General features: G+C 59.2%; 1 protein-coding gene across 1 annotated transcript; it reads right to left on the minus strand.

The window, feature by feature from the left end:
* Positions 1–432: 432 nt before the first annotated feature.
* TOP1MT (DNA topoisomerase I mitochondrial) lies at positions 433–14220 on the minus strand. Its single transcript, XM_024741293.1, is given in 13 exon segments — positions 433–557; positions 874–1064; positions 7257–7351; positions 7817–7944; positions 8432–8546; positions 8817–8885; positions 10744–10932; positions 11187–11330; positions 11618–11762; positions 12431–12461; positions 12464–12617; positions 13112–13234; positions 14140–14220. Coding segments are annotated over 13 exon segments (1575 nt in total). The 5' UTR covers positions 14206–14220.
* Between the last annotated feature and the right edge of the window lie 2181 nt (positions 14221–16401).

Here is a 16401-nt window from a genome sequence, read left to right on the forward strand (position 1 = left end):
TGGAACTCAGGACAGCCCCACGTGCTGCCAGCTGCTCTCTCGGGGACACGTGGACTTCGCCCGCCCACCAGGGAGAGACAGGCTCAATGGGCACTCAGGGCCCCGCCGTCCCATCTGTTGAGGTAACAGGTGCAGCGTCTCTGAGGGGGTCCCTGCCCGGTGCTGGGGCAGAGTTTGGGAGTGGGGAGGCATAGGCCTCTCACGGGACAGTCGGGCCCTCCCCAAGTCAGGGCCTGGGACCAGGCACGCAGCCACGCCAGCTCCCAGCCAGGCCAGGGGACACCTGATGGGGGAGGGGACACTTGAAAGCACCCGGCCGGGCATCAGCCACCTTCTGTGTGACGACACAAAAGACACTACTTTGTACAAAATTCCCCAATCTGCTTTAATGGTGAAAAAAAATAAGTTCCGACGAGGCACAGAGACGCTCATTCAGAATTCAAAGTCTTCGCCTGCCATGTCGAGAGCCCAGGCGAACTTCTCCCTCTGTGTCTTGTTGTAGATCTTCTCCACGGGCACCCCAAACCTCTTACACCTGCCAAGGGGAGACCGGGGTTCTTGGGAGGAGCGGGACAGAGGTCAGGACACCAGGCTACCCAACCTGTTCCTCCTGGGCACAGCACCCACAGCATGGCCACCAGCCCAGGGCAGCAGGGAGGAGGCCGTGTACCCCAGTGCAGCCCAGCTGTCCTCCGAGCGGGGTGCTCAGGGGACGCTTACAGGGCACACAGGCGACCCAGTCACCCCACCCCCAGTGGGCAGGCTGGGCTCTCTGTGGCTGGTATGCAGCTTGGGGTCCCACCCCAGCGTTCCACTGCCCCAGAGCTCTCGGGCAGAGAGGACCAGTGACCCAGGGCTCAGCATTAAACACACCAGCCAGTCGGGTCCCATCACAGGAAAGACCTGTGCTGACCACAGGGCCCAGGGGACTGAACTGGGGCCACTCAGGGGTCCAGTCCCCTCCTCGAGGCCATGAGTGGGCACGGCGGCCTGGGCCCACGCACCAGGCGACACCGAGCTGCTCCTCCAGTCTCTCCAGCAGCCGTCCCCTCTTCTCCAGGAAGCTGGCGAGAGAAGGAGGGGCACAAGCCCCCATGCTGGCACCACCCAGCTCCACTCAGGCCAGGCAAGCCCAGTGACGGGGGAGTCCCAGGAGGCTGGAACCCCCTGGGCACGAAGCAGGCACCATCCATCCAGACCTGACCTCACAGGAAGCACCCGAAGGCCACAAGCAAACAGAAAGGGGGCAAAGGACAGAATCAGATACAAAAGCCTTTTCACACCTGTGAAAGATGCTCAGTCCTGATCCCTACTGTCTTAGAGAAAAGCTGATTTATCAAGGCAGGACCCTCCTTTCACCCTCCACACGCCCTTCCTGAGACGCCAGACAGGGCACCCTGCAGAGGACACGGGACAGGCACAGCCACAACATCCACGTGCACGTGAACTTTGACCCCAGTCCTTGTTCCGGGAACTCCGGCTCTGAACCCACCTGGACACGTGTGGAAGGACCGCAGGTGGAGGAAACGCCGCTCTCAGAGGCTGAGCGGCCCCGACAGACACTACAGCGGAGCGTGTGAGGCGGGATCTCTCCCCAGGCTGTGCACAAGGGTGGGCCGCAGCCACAGGCACCACTCTGCAGTGGCCACCAGGGCACCAACCGAACGCCAGGGTGCCAGCGGCCAACGGCAGGTGGCTGCTGATGCCACCAAGAGGGGAGGGGCGGGGGGCGCACGCAAGTCCTCCTGGAGGACACAGGAGGCTTCCCAGCAGCTGCCTCTGAACATGAATACCCTTCGGTCTAATGGCCGGACATTCTCACACACTCACCCCACGACTAAGAAGCACCTGCCTGCACCTGAGGAATCTTTCATGCTTTCACAGCCACAGCAGCCGCGAATAAGAGGGGGCACCCCGCTAGAAACCAGGAAGGTGAGGGAAACCACAGACGACCGTGTCCTGGTGGGGCAGACCAGCTCCCGGGAGACATGCCACCAGTGCTGACGCGACGGGGAACACAGGCAAAGCGATTACTCAGCCATTTTAAAACTTCCCACAAAGAACAGCCCAAGCCCAGAGGCGTTCACTGGTGAATTCTACCAAATGGTTAAAGAAGAATTAACGCCAACGCTTCACAAACTTTCACAAAACAGAAGAGGAGAGACCGCTTCCCATGTCCCTCCGAGACCAGCGTCACCCCGACACTGAACCAAAGACGTCACTGGAAAGCCACACACCATTATCCGGTGTAAATACAGAAGCAAAAATCCTCGTCACGACAACAGCAAGCCTAATCCAGGATGCATAAAAGAGATTCTGCACCACGAGCGAACAGGATTTATCCCTGGGATGCAAGAACGTGACACCCGAAATCCAACTAGTGCAACACAGCATCGTCTCAGCAGATACAGAAAAATCATCGGACAAAATCCAGCACCTTCCAGGAAAAAAACAAACCTCGACAAAAGCAACAGAGGGCACGTCCTCACCTTGATAAAAGCACCTAAGAAAACCCACAGCTGACGTCCTCCTCAGCAGTCAGAGCTCGGCCCGTGAGGTGGCAACAAGACGAGGGGTCCACACACACCACCTGCCCTCAATCTGCGCTGGAGGTTCCAGCCAGAGCACCAGGCAGACGAAGAAGTAAAAGGCGTCCGGGCTGGAAAGGAAGACGCAAACTGTCTGCTTGATCCCTCAAACCCGAAGGGATCCGCCAAGAAACTGCTAAGGCTAACAGGCGAGTTCAGTGGGGTGCAGGGTGTGAGGCCAACCCACACGCATCAACTCTACTTCTGTGTGGTCTGCAGAGGACGAGTCAACACAGCAGGCCCGACCAACCCTGGAGAGAAAGGCCTGCCTACGAGGCTGGATGTCGGGAGGGCGCCCACGCCCCTAACCAGTAAGAAGAGAGAGGCTCACGGAGCCCGAAGTTGTGTACCGACAGTACAGGTCGCTGAACTCCTGCTTTCCTCCGGAGTCTGGAAGGTCGGGATGTGCCAGGCAGAGGGTGCCCACGTGACCTTTCACTGCACGAGTCACAGCCGTGACCGTGCGGGGTCCTGTGAGTCCTACGGAATCACTGAACCTACAGGTGGTCTGGGGAGTCAGCGGGAAAGTGGGATTCGCTGGCACTGTGACCCATGAAACACGGCACGAGCTCTGTTCTGGAAAGGAAGGACGAAGGGCTGGGGCAGGACACGCCCCTGGTCCCTGAGTGGCCCAGAGTCTCGCTCAGTGTGCCACAGCAGGAGAGCTGCTGCCTGCTGTGAGAAGGCGGGCCTGGAGGTGACAGGTCCAACCCCAGCTGACTGGGCTCAGATCCTCAGGCTGCTTTTGACCACCACGGCTGAAGTGAGGGGCGAAAATACAGCTCAGGTGATGCCTGGGCTTCTGTTCTCCAGGTGGGAGAAAGGACCCAAAGATTCCCAAAACGGAGCTCTGGATCGGCCAAAAATGTTAGAAGTTTACACGGCTCTCCCCTCCAAGCAGAAAAGCCTGGAACAAAGTTTTAGAAAAGACTGCTGCTCTCCCCGCTCCCTCCCCAACCCCCATTCCAGCTGGGATCTTCCCAGGCAGCTGTAACGTCAACCCTGTAAAGGTTTACCTGCTAGGGATTTGAAAAAATCAGCAGTAAGAAAAAGCAGGACAGGGACTTCCCTGGTGGTCCAGTGCGTAAGACTCTGTGCTCCCAGTTGCAGGTGGCCCGGTTCCATCCCTGGTCAGGGAACTAGATCCCGCATGCGTGCCGCAACTAATGAAGATCCCGCATGCCACAACTAAGACCCGGAGCAGCCTAAATAAATTACTTAATATTAAAAAGAAAAAAAGAAAAACAGTACAGTTCTTGCAGTGGCTCTGTATTTTGTGGCTACCGCATCTGGACGCAGAGTAAAAAGCTGACACAAAATGTGAAATGGCTGGAACTTCCCTGGCGGTCCAGTGGTTAAGACTCCGCGCTTCCACTGGTCGGGGAACTAAGATCCCACACACCGCACGGCACGGCCAAAAGAAGAAGGAAAATCCATGTAACTTCATAAATGCCAGAGGAATCGTCCCAATCAGAAAGGATGCGCAGGAAAAGTGTCAAGGGGACTCAACAGCCGTGCTCTGCAGCCTGTGGGAGGGTTAGAATTCAAACTGAGTGCAGCAAACACATCTCCATAAACGAGGGTTTCTTACTCTGAGTTTGCCTATTGACATCTCTGGGGAAGGAGTCCATGTGAGGAAGGGGGTTCTCCCGAGAGGGAGACACGTCCTGGAGTCTGGAGAGCTGGGTGGATTTCTAACGAGCTCTCGTGAGATGGGACCCAGGCTGGTGACCCGGCCTGATGTGTGCCCTTTGGAGCAGATCAACTTCTAACCTCCGGATGGACAAGCGACGGAGGGCTCAGGGAAGCCTTGTGACTTGGACTTGCGGCGTCTCCACTTTGCTGCTGCAGGAAAGCGACCGGTCTGCTGGGAATCTCGGGTCTTGCTGCCTGGGCCCGACTCTAGGCAGAAACCCAGCACCGTCTGCAGCAGGAGAGCGAGTGGGACGGAGGCTCCAGGACTGGACCTCAGACCCCAGGGTTTTTGCAGATTTAGGACACCCCTTCGTGGGACCCTAACCATGCAGACATAGCTGCTGGCTGGACCGTGGGGTCGCCTGCAGAGGCCCCCAGGAAAAGGCCCGTTTTTCGGGCGGGGCAGTCAGAAGTCAAGTGCGCCGGGCCGTGTGTCTGATGCAGAGACTGCCCGCGGCCCAGGCTGTGGATCCCGCACGTGTGCCAGCGGGGGGCAGGGGGGCACATCACAGGGACAGCCGCCCCAGGGATGCCTCGGCGCTCCACCTGAGACTCTCCAGGTAATGGCAGCCCGTAGCAGGGGAGGGGGCTGCCCCGGCACACAGCCCAGCGGGGCAGGTGGACCCCCAGGTGCAGCCCATCTTGTCTCTGCTGCTCACTGGATCAGCAGGAGGCTACAGCCGTACACACGCAGACATTGCATGAACATGAGAACCTCTGTGAAAAATCCAGCGTCCATCCCACCAGCGCCTGGATGTGGTGTGTCTTTCTGGCCCAGATGCATACAAACGTTTCTCTGTGGCAACACTTCTGCCCCTTGTGCACAAAACCCAGATGAAAGGTCTGGGAAAGAAAGCAACGCAAAGTTATGATGACTGACCACGAACATGATTTTGTAACAACGAGGGGGAGCACTCCTGAGATCCTGGTCCCTGGGGAGGAGGGCGGAAGCGCCGGCTCCGAGCCCAGGGAGTGGGAATGAGCCGTGTGCAGTGGCCCGCGGGCCTGAGAACCGTCCGTGTGTCCTGACACTGTGAGGGATCTCAGCTCAATGCCGAGTCCTGGCAGTCCTCCTGGTGAATCACTGAACCTGTGGGTGGGCTCGGGGACATGCAACAAAGCCAGCAGCGAACAACCCAAAAGTGAAATTAAGAAAGCAATTCCATTTACAACAGCAACGAAAATAAAACACTTTCAAATAAACTTAACCCCCAGAAGTGCAAAACTTGTCCTCCAAAACTTTGCTAAAAGAAATGAAAGAAGAACGATACGTCTAAGAAGACACCCCAGTGCTCACAGGCTGGAAGGCTTGGCCTTGTTAAGAAGGTGGTACTTCCCAAATTGACCTACAGCGTCACCGCACCCCAATCAAAATCCAGGCTGACTTCCCTGCAGAAAGTGACCAGCCAACCCTCAAATTCATCTGGATTTTCAAGGGACCCTGAATAGCCAAAACAATCTTTAATGAGAAAACCAAACTGGAGCTCACACTTCCTGATTTCAAACTTCCAGGAATCAAGACTGAGTGGTACTGGCAGGAAGACAGACAGACAGATGAACGTGAACAGAACAGAGCCCAGAAACACCTGCCATCAGCTGATCTTCCACAAGGTGTCAAGACCATTCAGCTGGTGGGAGTGGAGCTGGGAAAACCAGGTCCACGTGAGCAAAAAGGAAGTGGAATCCTTACCTCACACCATGTACAAAAAATAACTCAAAATGATCAACTACCTAAACGCAAACACTGAAACTATAAAACTCTTACAAGAAAACCTAGAAATGCATCTTTATGACCTCGGGTCAGGCAAAGCCTTATTAGACATGATACCTAAAAAATAAGCAACGAAAACTAGACTTATCAAGATTTTTGTGCTTTAAAGCACACTACCAAGAGAGTAAAAAGACAACACACAGAATGGGAGAGAGTCTTTTCAAATCATATATTTGAGGACTTCCCTGGTGGTCCGGTGGTTAGGACTCCACGCTTCCACTGCAGGGGGCGCAGGTTCAATCCCTGGTTGGGGAAGTTCCGCATACCACGTGGCGCGGCCAAAAAAAAAAAAAAAATCATATATTTGAAAAGGTACTCGTATCTGGAGTGAATAATGAGCTCTTGTAACTCAACAGTAAAAAAAACAAAGAACTCAACTGAAAAACGGAAAAAGGACTGAACAGACATTTCTCCAAAGACCACACACAAACGCCCAGTAAGCAGAGAACAGAGCCTCACCCGTCGTCAGCCAGCGGCGAAGCGCAAAGCAAACCCACATCCGCTGGACTGTAACCAAAACGAGGGAAGACGAGAACGGTGCCAGCGAGGATGTGGAGAAACTGGGGCCCAGCGCACGGCCGGTGAGAACATGAGCGCGCTGGACAGCAGGTGGCGCTTTCTTAAAACGCTAAACCTTGGCGCTACAGAGTAACCCGACAATTCTACGACGAAAGACACACAGTGGAAACACCCAAACGTCCAGACACATGGACAGTAAAACGTGGTCTGGCCACACACGGAATATTCGGCGACTGAAGCACTGACGGGCTGCAACGCGGGTGGACCTCAGCAACATTACGCTAAACGAAAAAGGCCAGACAAGGTCCACAGATGGTGGGATTCCATTCGTGCGAATGTCCAGGGGCTGGGGGAGGGGAGGGGGCTTTTTTGCAGTGATGGAGACGCTCTACAATGTACGGTGACGATGGCTGCGCAGCTCTGTGAACGGGCCGGAACCGCTCGCCCGCAGCCCAGAGCCGAGAGCCTCTGAAGGAGAGAACCGATGGCCCAGAGCTCGGGTGCCCGAGTCCAGGCGCTTCTCCTCTGCACTTCCGCACCGCTTCACGTTTTGGCGCAAATATAGTTTGTATCTTTTGAATCAGAAAATACGATTGAAAAGAAAACCAGAGAACTGGTGAAGACAAAAGCAGGCTCACTGCCAACCCCACGACTAGGACGGGCCGAGGCCTCCGGACACTTGCCTCTTGGACCTGCCGTCCCCTCTGCATCTGTGCTCGGCCCTTGCCTTCTTCAGCTCTGCCTTGGCCTCGGCCACCTGCTTCTTCTTCGCTTCAATCTGCAAAGAAGAGGGGCCCAGTCAGGGCAGCTCCTGCCTACCCTAGTCCAGCCCCAGGGACCACCGTCCACAGCCTGCAGGCCCTATGCCCTGCAAGGGCCCAGCTGACCAGGTCCCCTGGGTACCCGTCTGCCCATTCAGGGTGCTGGAGCGCTGGTCCTGACTGGTCACTCTGTGGCCAGGGGACAGGGTGAGGCCAAGCGGCCCCAGACATACCACCTGCTCCAGCCAGACCCGGCCCCCTGCTCCGCTGACCTCCCTCCTGGGCTAGAGGCCCTTCCACACCAGAAGGCCACGCAGGATGGCCTCTGGCCCTCCCTTAGCCAGCTCCCTCCTGGTCAGCACCTGGCCCCGGGCAGCCCTGATGTGCCCAAGCCCCTCCGAGGGCCGTGCGCTCCCAGGGAGGGAAGAGGAGGGGAGCCGCGCAGTCGCCCCAGAGGCCCTCCCGCCGTGCCCGCCGCGCGCCTTCGACCGAAGCGTCTGCATCGACTTCTCGAAGGTCTTGGGAGTTGCCCGCTGATGGTTGCAGAGAACGGCAGCGGCCCGATCTGCTCGGTTGTAAGACAGAATCTTAGCGGCTACGCTGTCTTCAGCTAGAAAACAGGAGTCTGTTACGCAGCGGCAGCCACAGGACAACAGCCGCTGCCGCCCCGAGGAAGGACCTCACAGGACAGGACTCAGGGTCCGCACCTAGTCCAAGGGCCTCCCAACAGAGGCAGAGAAGAGGTCTCCCCAGAGCCCCCCCGAGAGCATCAGGCCCACGTCCAAGAGCCCCCGCTGGGGGTGGGAGTGGCAGGAAGACGGTTCCCGCACACAATGGGGGGACACGCAGAGCTGGACAGGCGCTTCAAAACCGACTCTGCCGAGGAGCAGACGCAGAGACTGGGCAGGGGGCCTGACCGTGCGGGTGGCCCTGCGGGGATGGCTCGGCCTGGGGACCTACACATCCCTGGCCCGTCCCCGCAGGCCAGGGGAGCTCCACTCTGCCCTGGACACCGGCCACGAGGCATCCCGTACCAACCCAGCAGCTGGGCACCAGCCCACAAGCGGGCGCCCTGTCCCCACACCAGGGACTCTCACCTCTGGTCAGCGCTCTCAGCTGGCCCTGCAGGGTGAGGCTGGCGTTGCAGGTCCGGAACACCTTGGCCGTCAGGCCATCCATCAGGTCCTGCAGGTGCGTGTTCAGACTGGCGGTCTGAACACGGGGAAGAAGGTGGGTCTCAAAACGTGGTCTCCTCTGGGGACAGTTTCATAGCACTCTTCCCGGCCCCCCCCAACACCTTTGGGTGGAAGGAAGCTGGTGGTTAGACAGACGGCCCTCAGCCTTCTCGTGCAAGAGAACGTGCCAGTCGGCGCTCGCGCTCGCCCCGTGGCGTCAGCCTGGCCCTTCTGGACACAGACAGGGCGAGCCGCGCTGCAGCCCTGGGTCACCTCATCAGCACCGCTCTGAGCCCCCCAGGCTTACGGTCAGTCTGTCCAAAAGATCGTCCCCAGGGCCTTCGTCCTCCATGAACACCTGCAGATTCTCGTACACCTGCGGCAGAGAGAAGAAGCCTTCACAAAGACCCCCTCGTGCCCCGGCCAGGAGGAAGCCTCCTGGGGCCAAGGAGATGGAGGTAAACGAGGTGCGCGAAGGGCCAAATGTGCGGCAGAACTGGGAGATCAGCAGACTGGGTTTCTCCCAGGGAGCAGTCAGCACCACCGCAGGGTCACGCGCCACGTGTCCAGGCTGCTGTCCGTCGTGAGGCTGGCGCCGTCCCCTCACAATGCACACCCTGGCTCCTTCCTCCGTCACCCACGCCGGGTCCCTCCAGGTGGCCCCACGTCCACAGTCAGACTCGTCTGACACCACAGCGCCTCAGAGGACCTTCAAGGTCCCTTTGTCCAATTTCCCTCCACCCTCCCTTTCCTTTCCGTCCTTCTAAGGGAGCGCAAACGTTCTCCCGGCTTGTGTCGGCCTGGGCCTGTCTCTCCATGCAGCTCTGTGTGTGCCCCACGGGGCTGGACACCAGGTGCCCAGCTCCAGAGTGAACGGAACAGCCCCCGCTCTCGGCACCGCGACCCCCGAGTCCCCTGACTCCTGACTGGGCTAGTGCCTTAGGAAAGTGGCCCCAGCGCTCCCTCGCCCTCTGCCCCGTGAGGACAGTAAGAAAGCACGGCCACGCCAGGAAGGGGCCTCACCGGCTCACAGCCCCCGACTCCAGCCTCCAGACCAGGAGACGGAAACACTGTTAGCGAGGTGCCAAGGCCAGGTACTTTATCAGAGCGGCCTGAACTGAGATACATGGTGATTATCTTGTTACTAAAACCCCTTCTCCTGCCCCAAGGAAAGCCTCTCCCTTTCTTCACCTGTGGCTCCCCACCAATTCATGCCCTGGAACAGATTTCAGATGCCTGGGCGCGCTGTGCAGCCCCTCCCGAGTGGGTGTTTCTCTGTCACCCTCGACGGTCTCCCCACACTTCCCTTTCTGTGTTCGGGCAGCCATGTCTGTGTAAGGTGTGGGTAAGTTGCAGGTGGTCAGTGTTGGGTCTGCTCTCGTTGCTGTGACACGGGGCCCACCCGGACGGAGGCCAGGGCGACTGACACTCTAGGGCTCGTCACTCCAGAAGGAGTGGAAATCCTGATTTCCCATCAGAGCCCTCTGCAAACCAGAGACTTAACCCCCCACGCCCCCCCGCCAACTTCATCCGTCCCTCCATCGGCAGGGGCGAGGCCAGGCGCTGTGGGCATGGCCGTCAGCCAGCAGGCTCAACCCCTGAAGCTCATCGTTCACAGAGGGGAGACCGGGGACACCGCCAGAGTGACCACAGCGAGCTGCATGCCCAGCGGCCAGAAGACCCTTCCCAGGTGCGTTGGGGTGAACAGTGTCCCCCGCAAATTCACGTCCTTCTCAAAACTTCAAAACGTGACCTTTTTCACAAATAGGGTCTTTGCAGATGCAATGAGTCAAGACGAGGTCACAGTGTGGGGGGGCAACTCCAACAGGACTGTGTCCTCACAAGAGAGACAGACACGCGGGGACAACGGAGGCAGAGCTGCACTGCCGCAGCCTCGAGCCAACGCGCCAAGATGCACGGGCACCTCCAGAGGCCAGGGGGCCTGGAAGGTTTCTCTCCAGAGCCGCAGAGGGCGCACGGCCCTGCCAACACCCTGCTCTTGGAATCCTGGCCTCTAGAATGCCACCCTAACCCACCAGGAGAGCAATGGCGGCGCTGGCGCCTTGGAGGGCAGGTCCAGTTCAGCCTACGGGCGTTCGGCCTTGCCACCAAGCCTGACGGGACAGGCAAATGGGCTTCGTGGCCCTGCGCCCTCCCAATGCTCCCCAAAAGAGAGCGCCCAGATCTCAGGGGCGAGCGTGGGGCACGACCCACCGCCCACACCAGGCGCTCACCAGCTTCTCCACCGGCACTTTGTTGTAGTAGCGGATCGAGTCCTTTCCCAGGAAGTCGAATTCCACGACGTACGGGCAGCCATCGGCCTCTGGGTGCAGCTGGACGTGTTCCACGCGCAGGGAGCAGCAGCAGCCCACCGTGTCAGCCGTCTCGCCCTCCTCCTTCTCATGCCCGGCTCGCAGCGCCAGCTGAGCGGACGGGGCCCATCAGGGCATGGTGCACACACACAGGGGCACAGACGGACACGCCCCTCAGGCACACAACATACAGACGGGCGCACACACGTACGCACTCAGGCACACACCCACCCCTCCACCTGCCCGAGGCTCCGGCTCAGGACACACGAGCCCCACGGTTCCCCCAGCTGCCCATCCAACCAGGTCTTTGCAACCGACTGGAGCATCTGTGAACAGCAGGCGGGAAAGCCTGGAACCATCCGCACCTTGTCAATGAAATAAAGGGCCACGGCGCGTTGTCTCGCCTTCATTTCTTGGGACTTCCACTCGGCCCGGTACTGAGAACGGATCTCGCCCACAACTCCTTTCAAGCGCCAAGCCACTTCATACTTCTCCCGGTCTCTCTCCCCCTAACGAAGGGAGCAAGTAGCAGAGAGAACCCTGGTGATCCCTTCAAACAGGCAACTGCCGACCCCCCTCCCGGGCCCACTCTCACCCGCTCGGCTCAGGGCCGCAGAGCAGACTCCAAACTCCGCGAAATTTAAAGACAGTGTAAATCTAAATCCCTTGCTTTTGAAGACAAACGGCCGCTGGACACGGTATCACTTCAAAACTGGCCTGCTAACACCCACGACCTCAGGGACTCCCTGCCGAAGCAGCCCGGCCCAGCCGGGGGCAGCAGGTCAGAGCCGCTCACCTTCAGCTTGGAGCTGGGGTTCAACATGACGTACTTGATGGAGTTCTGCACGTCCTCTGTCCACGCCACCAGCCACGTGACCATGCGGTCGCACCGCACCTGCTTCCACCGGTGACCTACCGGAGGCTCGGGTACTTCGGAGTCCCTGCAGCAGGAGAGTGACCCAGACCCGACAACGTGAGACCCTGCTCCCCGAAACACCGGCCAAACGCCACCGCCTCCTGCGACTGCGCCGGCACTGCAGGTGCCTCCTCGCCCAGGCCACACCCTCACGTCGCAGCCTCTGTGTCGCCAGGCGTGTGAGGGGCTCACTCAGAGCTGCTGCTCCCACACGTGAACCGGGACGGCCACCCCCAAGGCCACACACGTTGCCAGCTCAGCAGCCCCACGGGACACGAGCCGCCGCTGGGCTCCTGATGGGCCCGGGCTCCCAGGATGCTTCTGCCAACCCGGCTCGGCCGCGGTCCACGCGGCGGAGGGACAGAAGCTCCTGCTGGAGCGTGGCCCGCAAGTTCCGAACGCTCACGTGTTACCAGACCATCTCGATCACCTCAACTACGGAAAACTGTGTTGGAAGGACATGGACACGCTCTCTTGGTGGAGTGAAACCTCAAGCAGGGGGCAGAGTGACAAGAGCTGGTTCAGCAAACAGCACGTGGGCTGCCGCAGAGCGTCCATCTGTGGGGAAGGTGCCCTCCCGCCCGGCCCACAGAGCCTGGAGTGACGGAGACACACCCTGCATCGGGCCCCACTCCCCCGGGTGAGAGGCAGGACCAAACACCACCACCACCACCACCCCCGCCCCGCGCACACATGCCGCAGTTGATGGTCACGTCCTCCGCAGGACCGTCCTCTTCAGCATCCCCATCTTGGGGTGGTCGCCGCGGCCCCGGAACGACCCAGGGGGCTCGGTCTTGAAATTGCCGGCCTTCTCTCGGTGCCCGTCTAAGATACAGTAGCCAAACTCTTGCTGAAGTTTTTTCGCCTCTTCTTTGAGCTTCTGCATTCATAGAACAGCGTGTAGGCATCAGTGGTGAAGAGACAGGACGAGACTGGTGCCCACGCTTGCCAGGTACACAAGCCTCGACAGGGCCCCTTCACTGCTGCGGGACCCCAGGAGGCCCAGCGAGGCAGGCAGGCCGAGCGCAGGGCGGGGCGCCCACCCCCCAGCTCCCGGCTGCAGCTGTGCTGGTCCACTGTCACCACGGAGCATGAACTACGGAGCCACTAGTTCACACGGCGGGGTCACTGTCCCCCGTGCTCTGGGTGGACGGAGCACTTTTTAAATGTGTTTAGGGGCACGTTAACTCAAAAGTGTCTGAGAATAACGGAGCGGAATCAGAGGCCCCTTCACCACACCCTGCTGCGGTCTCGTCTAGAAGAATCACACAGGAACGGCTTTTGTGAGAGGAGGGGGTCGTCTTCTGCATACCAGCAGCCTCCCACGCAAGGCCCCAGGGGCCCACGCCAGACTGAGCCCCTGAGCAGCCCGACCTGCTTCTCCTCCTTGGGCAGGGCCTTCCGGGCGGCGGTCTTGTCCACAAAGTATCCGTGGATTTCCGTGAAGTCACACTTGTCCAGATGCTTGATTACTTTCCTCTCTTCTGCTGTCATTTCCTGCCCCAAAATCAGACACGTGTTCTCAACATCCAACAGGCAACGGTCCCAGGAGCAGCAGGGACCCTCCCCCACCGCGGCAGGGGTCCCACTCCACAGGGAACGCTGACATCCCAGAAGCAGGAGGAGGAGACTCCGGGCAAAGACACCAAGGCCACCCCGACCCGCAGCCTCTGCAGTTGTCCCCCAAAGAGAGCCTTTTCAGGCAGGTGGCCCAGGTGTGCAGGTGGACAGGCGGGGAGCTGAGGCCCCAGTGCTTCCTCCTAGCGGCCTTCGGAGTTGGGCCACGTGGCCGCATCTGAAGAACCGCCCCCTCTGGCTGCTGCGTGGACCGTGCATGGCACTAGGGGCCCCTCACTCACCACCAGGGAAGCCGGCCCAGCGCCCCCTGCGCGGCGGAACACACACGTGCTTGGTGGTCCCCAGTCCAGCCACACACACACACACAGCCCACAGCCCCACCAACCCCCAGGTCCCCGCAGGGGTAGGTGTGAGACCGCACCACACCCTGTGGCAGAACCCAGGCGCCCGCCAGCCGGGAAGGGGACACAGGCGGCGCGGGTGTCCTGCCCAAAGCAGCCGGAAGGGGGTCTGGGGTGCGCTTTCTGAGGGTGGAGTCCACAGGTGTAGCCAAGATGAGTGCACATGCGCACAGAACCCAGTTTTGTTTTTTTTAATGAGAAAAAAAAAAGCAACCAGCACCTTATCTTCAGATAGCTTGCCAACGAGTATCTCTGTTTCCTAGGGGCCAGAAAATGCCACTCCTGGCACCCCGCAACCTCCCTTTCCTAGGGATTCCAAGCTCGGCTCTGCCTGGCCTTCCAGCCACTGGAGAGAAGTGAGGGTGGGCAAGCATCTGACAGCAGCAGGCCGACACCAAGAGACCGCGGCCGCACAGCACGTACCTTCCGCCAGTCACTAAGGAAGTTGTTTTGGAAAACTTCTTATGTTGTATATTCGTGATCCAGCATTTTCCCATAAAACGTGGCAACCTCCTCAGCTGCTAGGCTCAAGTCCCTGGGCTTCCCTGGAGACGCCGGAAGACACACTGATTTAGGGAGCCGACCCACAACGTCCTGCCCCTTAAGTCACGCTTGGTTACACACGTCGTACTGTATCGTAACATAGCCGACGTTTTTAGTTCAAGAGAAAGCTCTACATTTAAGAAGACAAGCACAGCTACGCACAGGTGTGGCTTAAGCATCCTGGAGCACAGGCCAGGCCTCTGTAGAGGCGTCAGCGGCCAGAATCGCTCACGCTTATACTGCTTTAATGATTTATTTTGCTGCTACGCTTACATGGAAATTTACAGTTGAAAAACAGGAGAAGGGGCTTCCCTGGTGGCACAGTGGTGGGGAGTCCGCCTGCCAACGCAGGGAACGTGGGTTCCCGCTCCGGTCCGGGAGGATCCCACATGCCACAGAGCGGCTGGGCCCGTGAGCCATGGCCGCTGAGCCTGCGCGTCTGGAGCCTGTGCTCCGCAACGGGAGAGGCCACAACAGCGAGAGGCCCGCGTACCGCAAAAAAAAATAGAAAAACACGAGAAGTTTTAGGACACACATCGCCACGTAACGTAAAAGTAAGACAAAGGTTAGGGCTCCGAAGCAGAAAGATGTGAATAACTGTAGCAGCTGCAACCTTTTAAACACCCTCCCATCTGCCCAATGACTTCCGACATTTTACTCCAAGAATCAGTATGAGAGACGGCTCAGCGGAGGGCAGGGACGCAGCACAGCAGCGCGAAGGCCGGCAGGGGCTTCACCACGGAGTTCTCTAGACTGTTGTGTATGTTTGAAGATTTTTATCACAAACGTTGGAAAAACAAATATACGTTACTTTGATAGTAAGCAAAAGGCACTTGGGATAAAACAGCACAATTCTTCCCAAAACCAGCTTCTTGGGAGGACAGAGAACTAGCTGAGCAGCCAAAGCCCGAGGGGCTCAGCTCCTGCCCTGTGAGCGCCCCCTCCCCAAGTCTGGGCCGCCCAGGTGCCCACGAGGCACAGGGCGGGCTCTGACAGTCACGGAATCTAGTCTAGCTCGGAAAACCAGATTCTAAACCAACAACCACGTCGATGGAGTCGCGGTGAACAAAGAAAAAGCGTGGCTGTGTGTGCTGGCCGAGTGTCCCCCAGGGACAGGCACGTGTGACCCAGCAGGAGCCCACGGGGTCACCAGATCCCCCAAGGAGGCAAGCACTACAAGAGCCCCAGCGAGAGAGGAGGGGAAGGAGGGGAGGCAGTCCTTCCTGCCGTCCACAAAGGCCTCCCTGTGGCAGCGCCTGGCAGGAGCCGGGACGACTTGCCAGCGACCAAGGCTGGCCTGTGTGCAGTGCCCACGCATGCCCTGCCGAGGGCCTGGTCTGACCCAGGAGAGGCGGAGGGCCACCTTCAGAAGGCTTACCCTAGCAGAGATGCAGAAAATGAGGGGAAACAGGTCAAACTAGCAGCACAAAACTAAGCAGAAGGGGCTTCCCTGATGGCGCAGTGGTTGAGAATCCACCTGCCAATGCACGGGACACGGGTTCGAGCCCCGGTCCGGGAAGATCCCACAGGCCACAGAGCAGCTAAGCCCGTGCTCCACAACTACTGAGCCTGTGCTCCAGAGCCCACGCGCTGCAACTACTGAAGCCCACGTGCAGCAACGCAGCCAAAAGAATAAACAACAAAAAAACAACTAAGCAGACGCTCCTAACCGGACGGGTGGAGAGGAAGAGGGCCAGGGCCCAGGGAGGGGCAGTGCGGGGTCGGGCCAGTCAGCACATGCCCACGGTAACAGCTGGGAGCCTGCGGGCAGCTTGCTCCAAGCACCCAGGGACCCAGAGATGCAGGCCCTCCCCCAGAAGGTCCTTCTGGATGCAGGCCCACGTGGGCCAGCACAGCAGGAAGGCAGGGGTGGCAGAACCAAGCTGGGCGAGTTCAAGGACACCGCCTGGTTCATCGGGCACTGGATTGCAGCCCCCGCCCCCGCAAGCACGGCAGTTCTGAGAGGGTGCCAGGCTGCAGATGGGCAGGGCCCCCCTGATGTCTCAGGGAGCCTCTGAACTGCAGACTTGGAAGCAGCCTAGCCTGGCTCCTGAACAAAGGGCCAGTGTCTCCCAGGTGCACGGGTCAGCCCAGACCCCAGTGGGAGAGTCACCAACGGAGCAGGCCTGGGTGGCCGCCAGT

This window comes from Neophocaena asiaeorientalis, unplaced genomic scaffold, assembly GCF_003031525.2.
Source record: "Neophocaena asiaeorientalis asiaeorientalis breed wild unplaced genomic scaffold, Neophocaena_asiaeorientalis_V1.1 scaffold177, whole genome shotgun sequence".
In the NCBI taxonomy this organism is placed as follows: domain Eukaryota; kingdom Metazoa; phylum Chordata; class Mammalia; order Artiodactyla; family Phocoenidae; genus Neophocaena; species Neophocaena asiaeorientalis.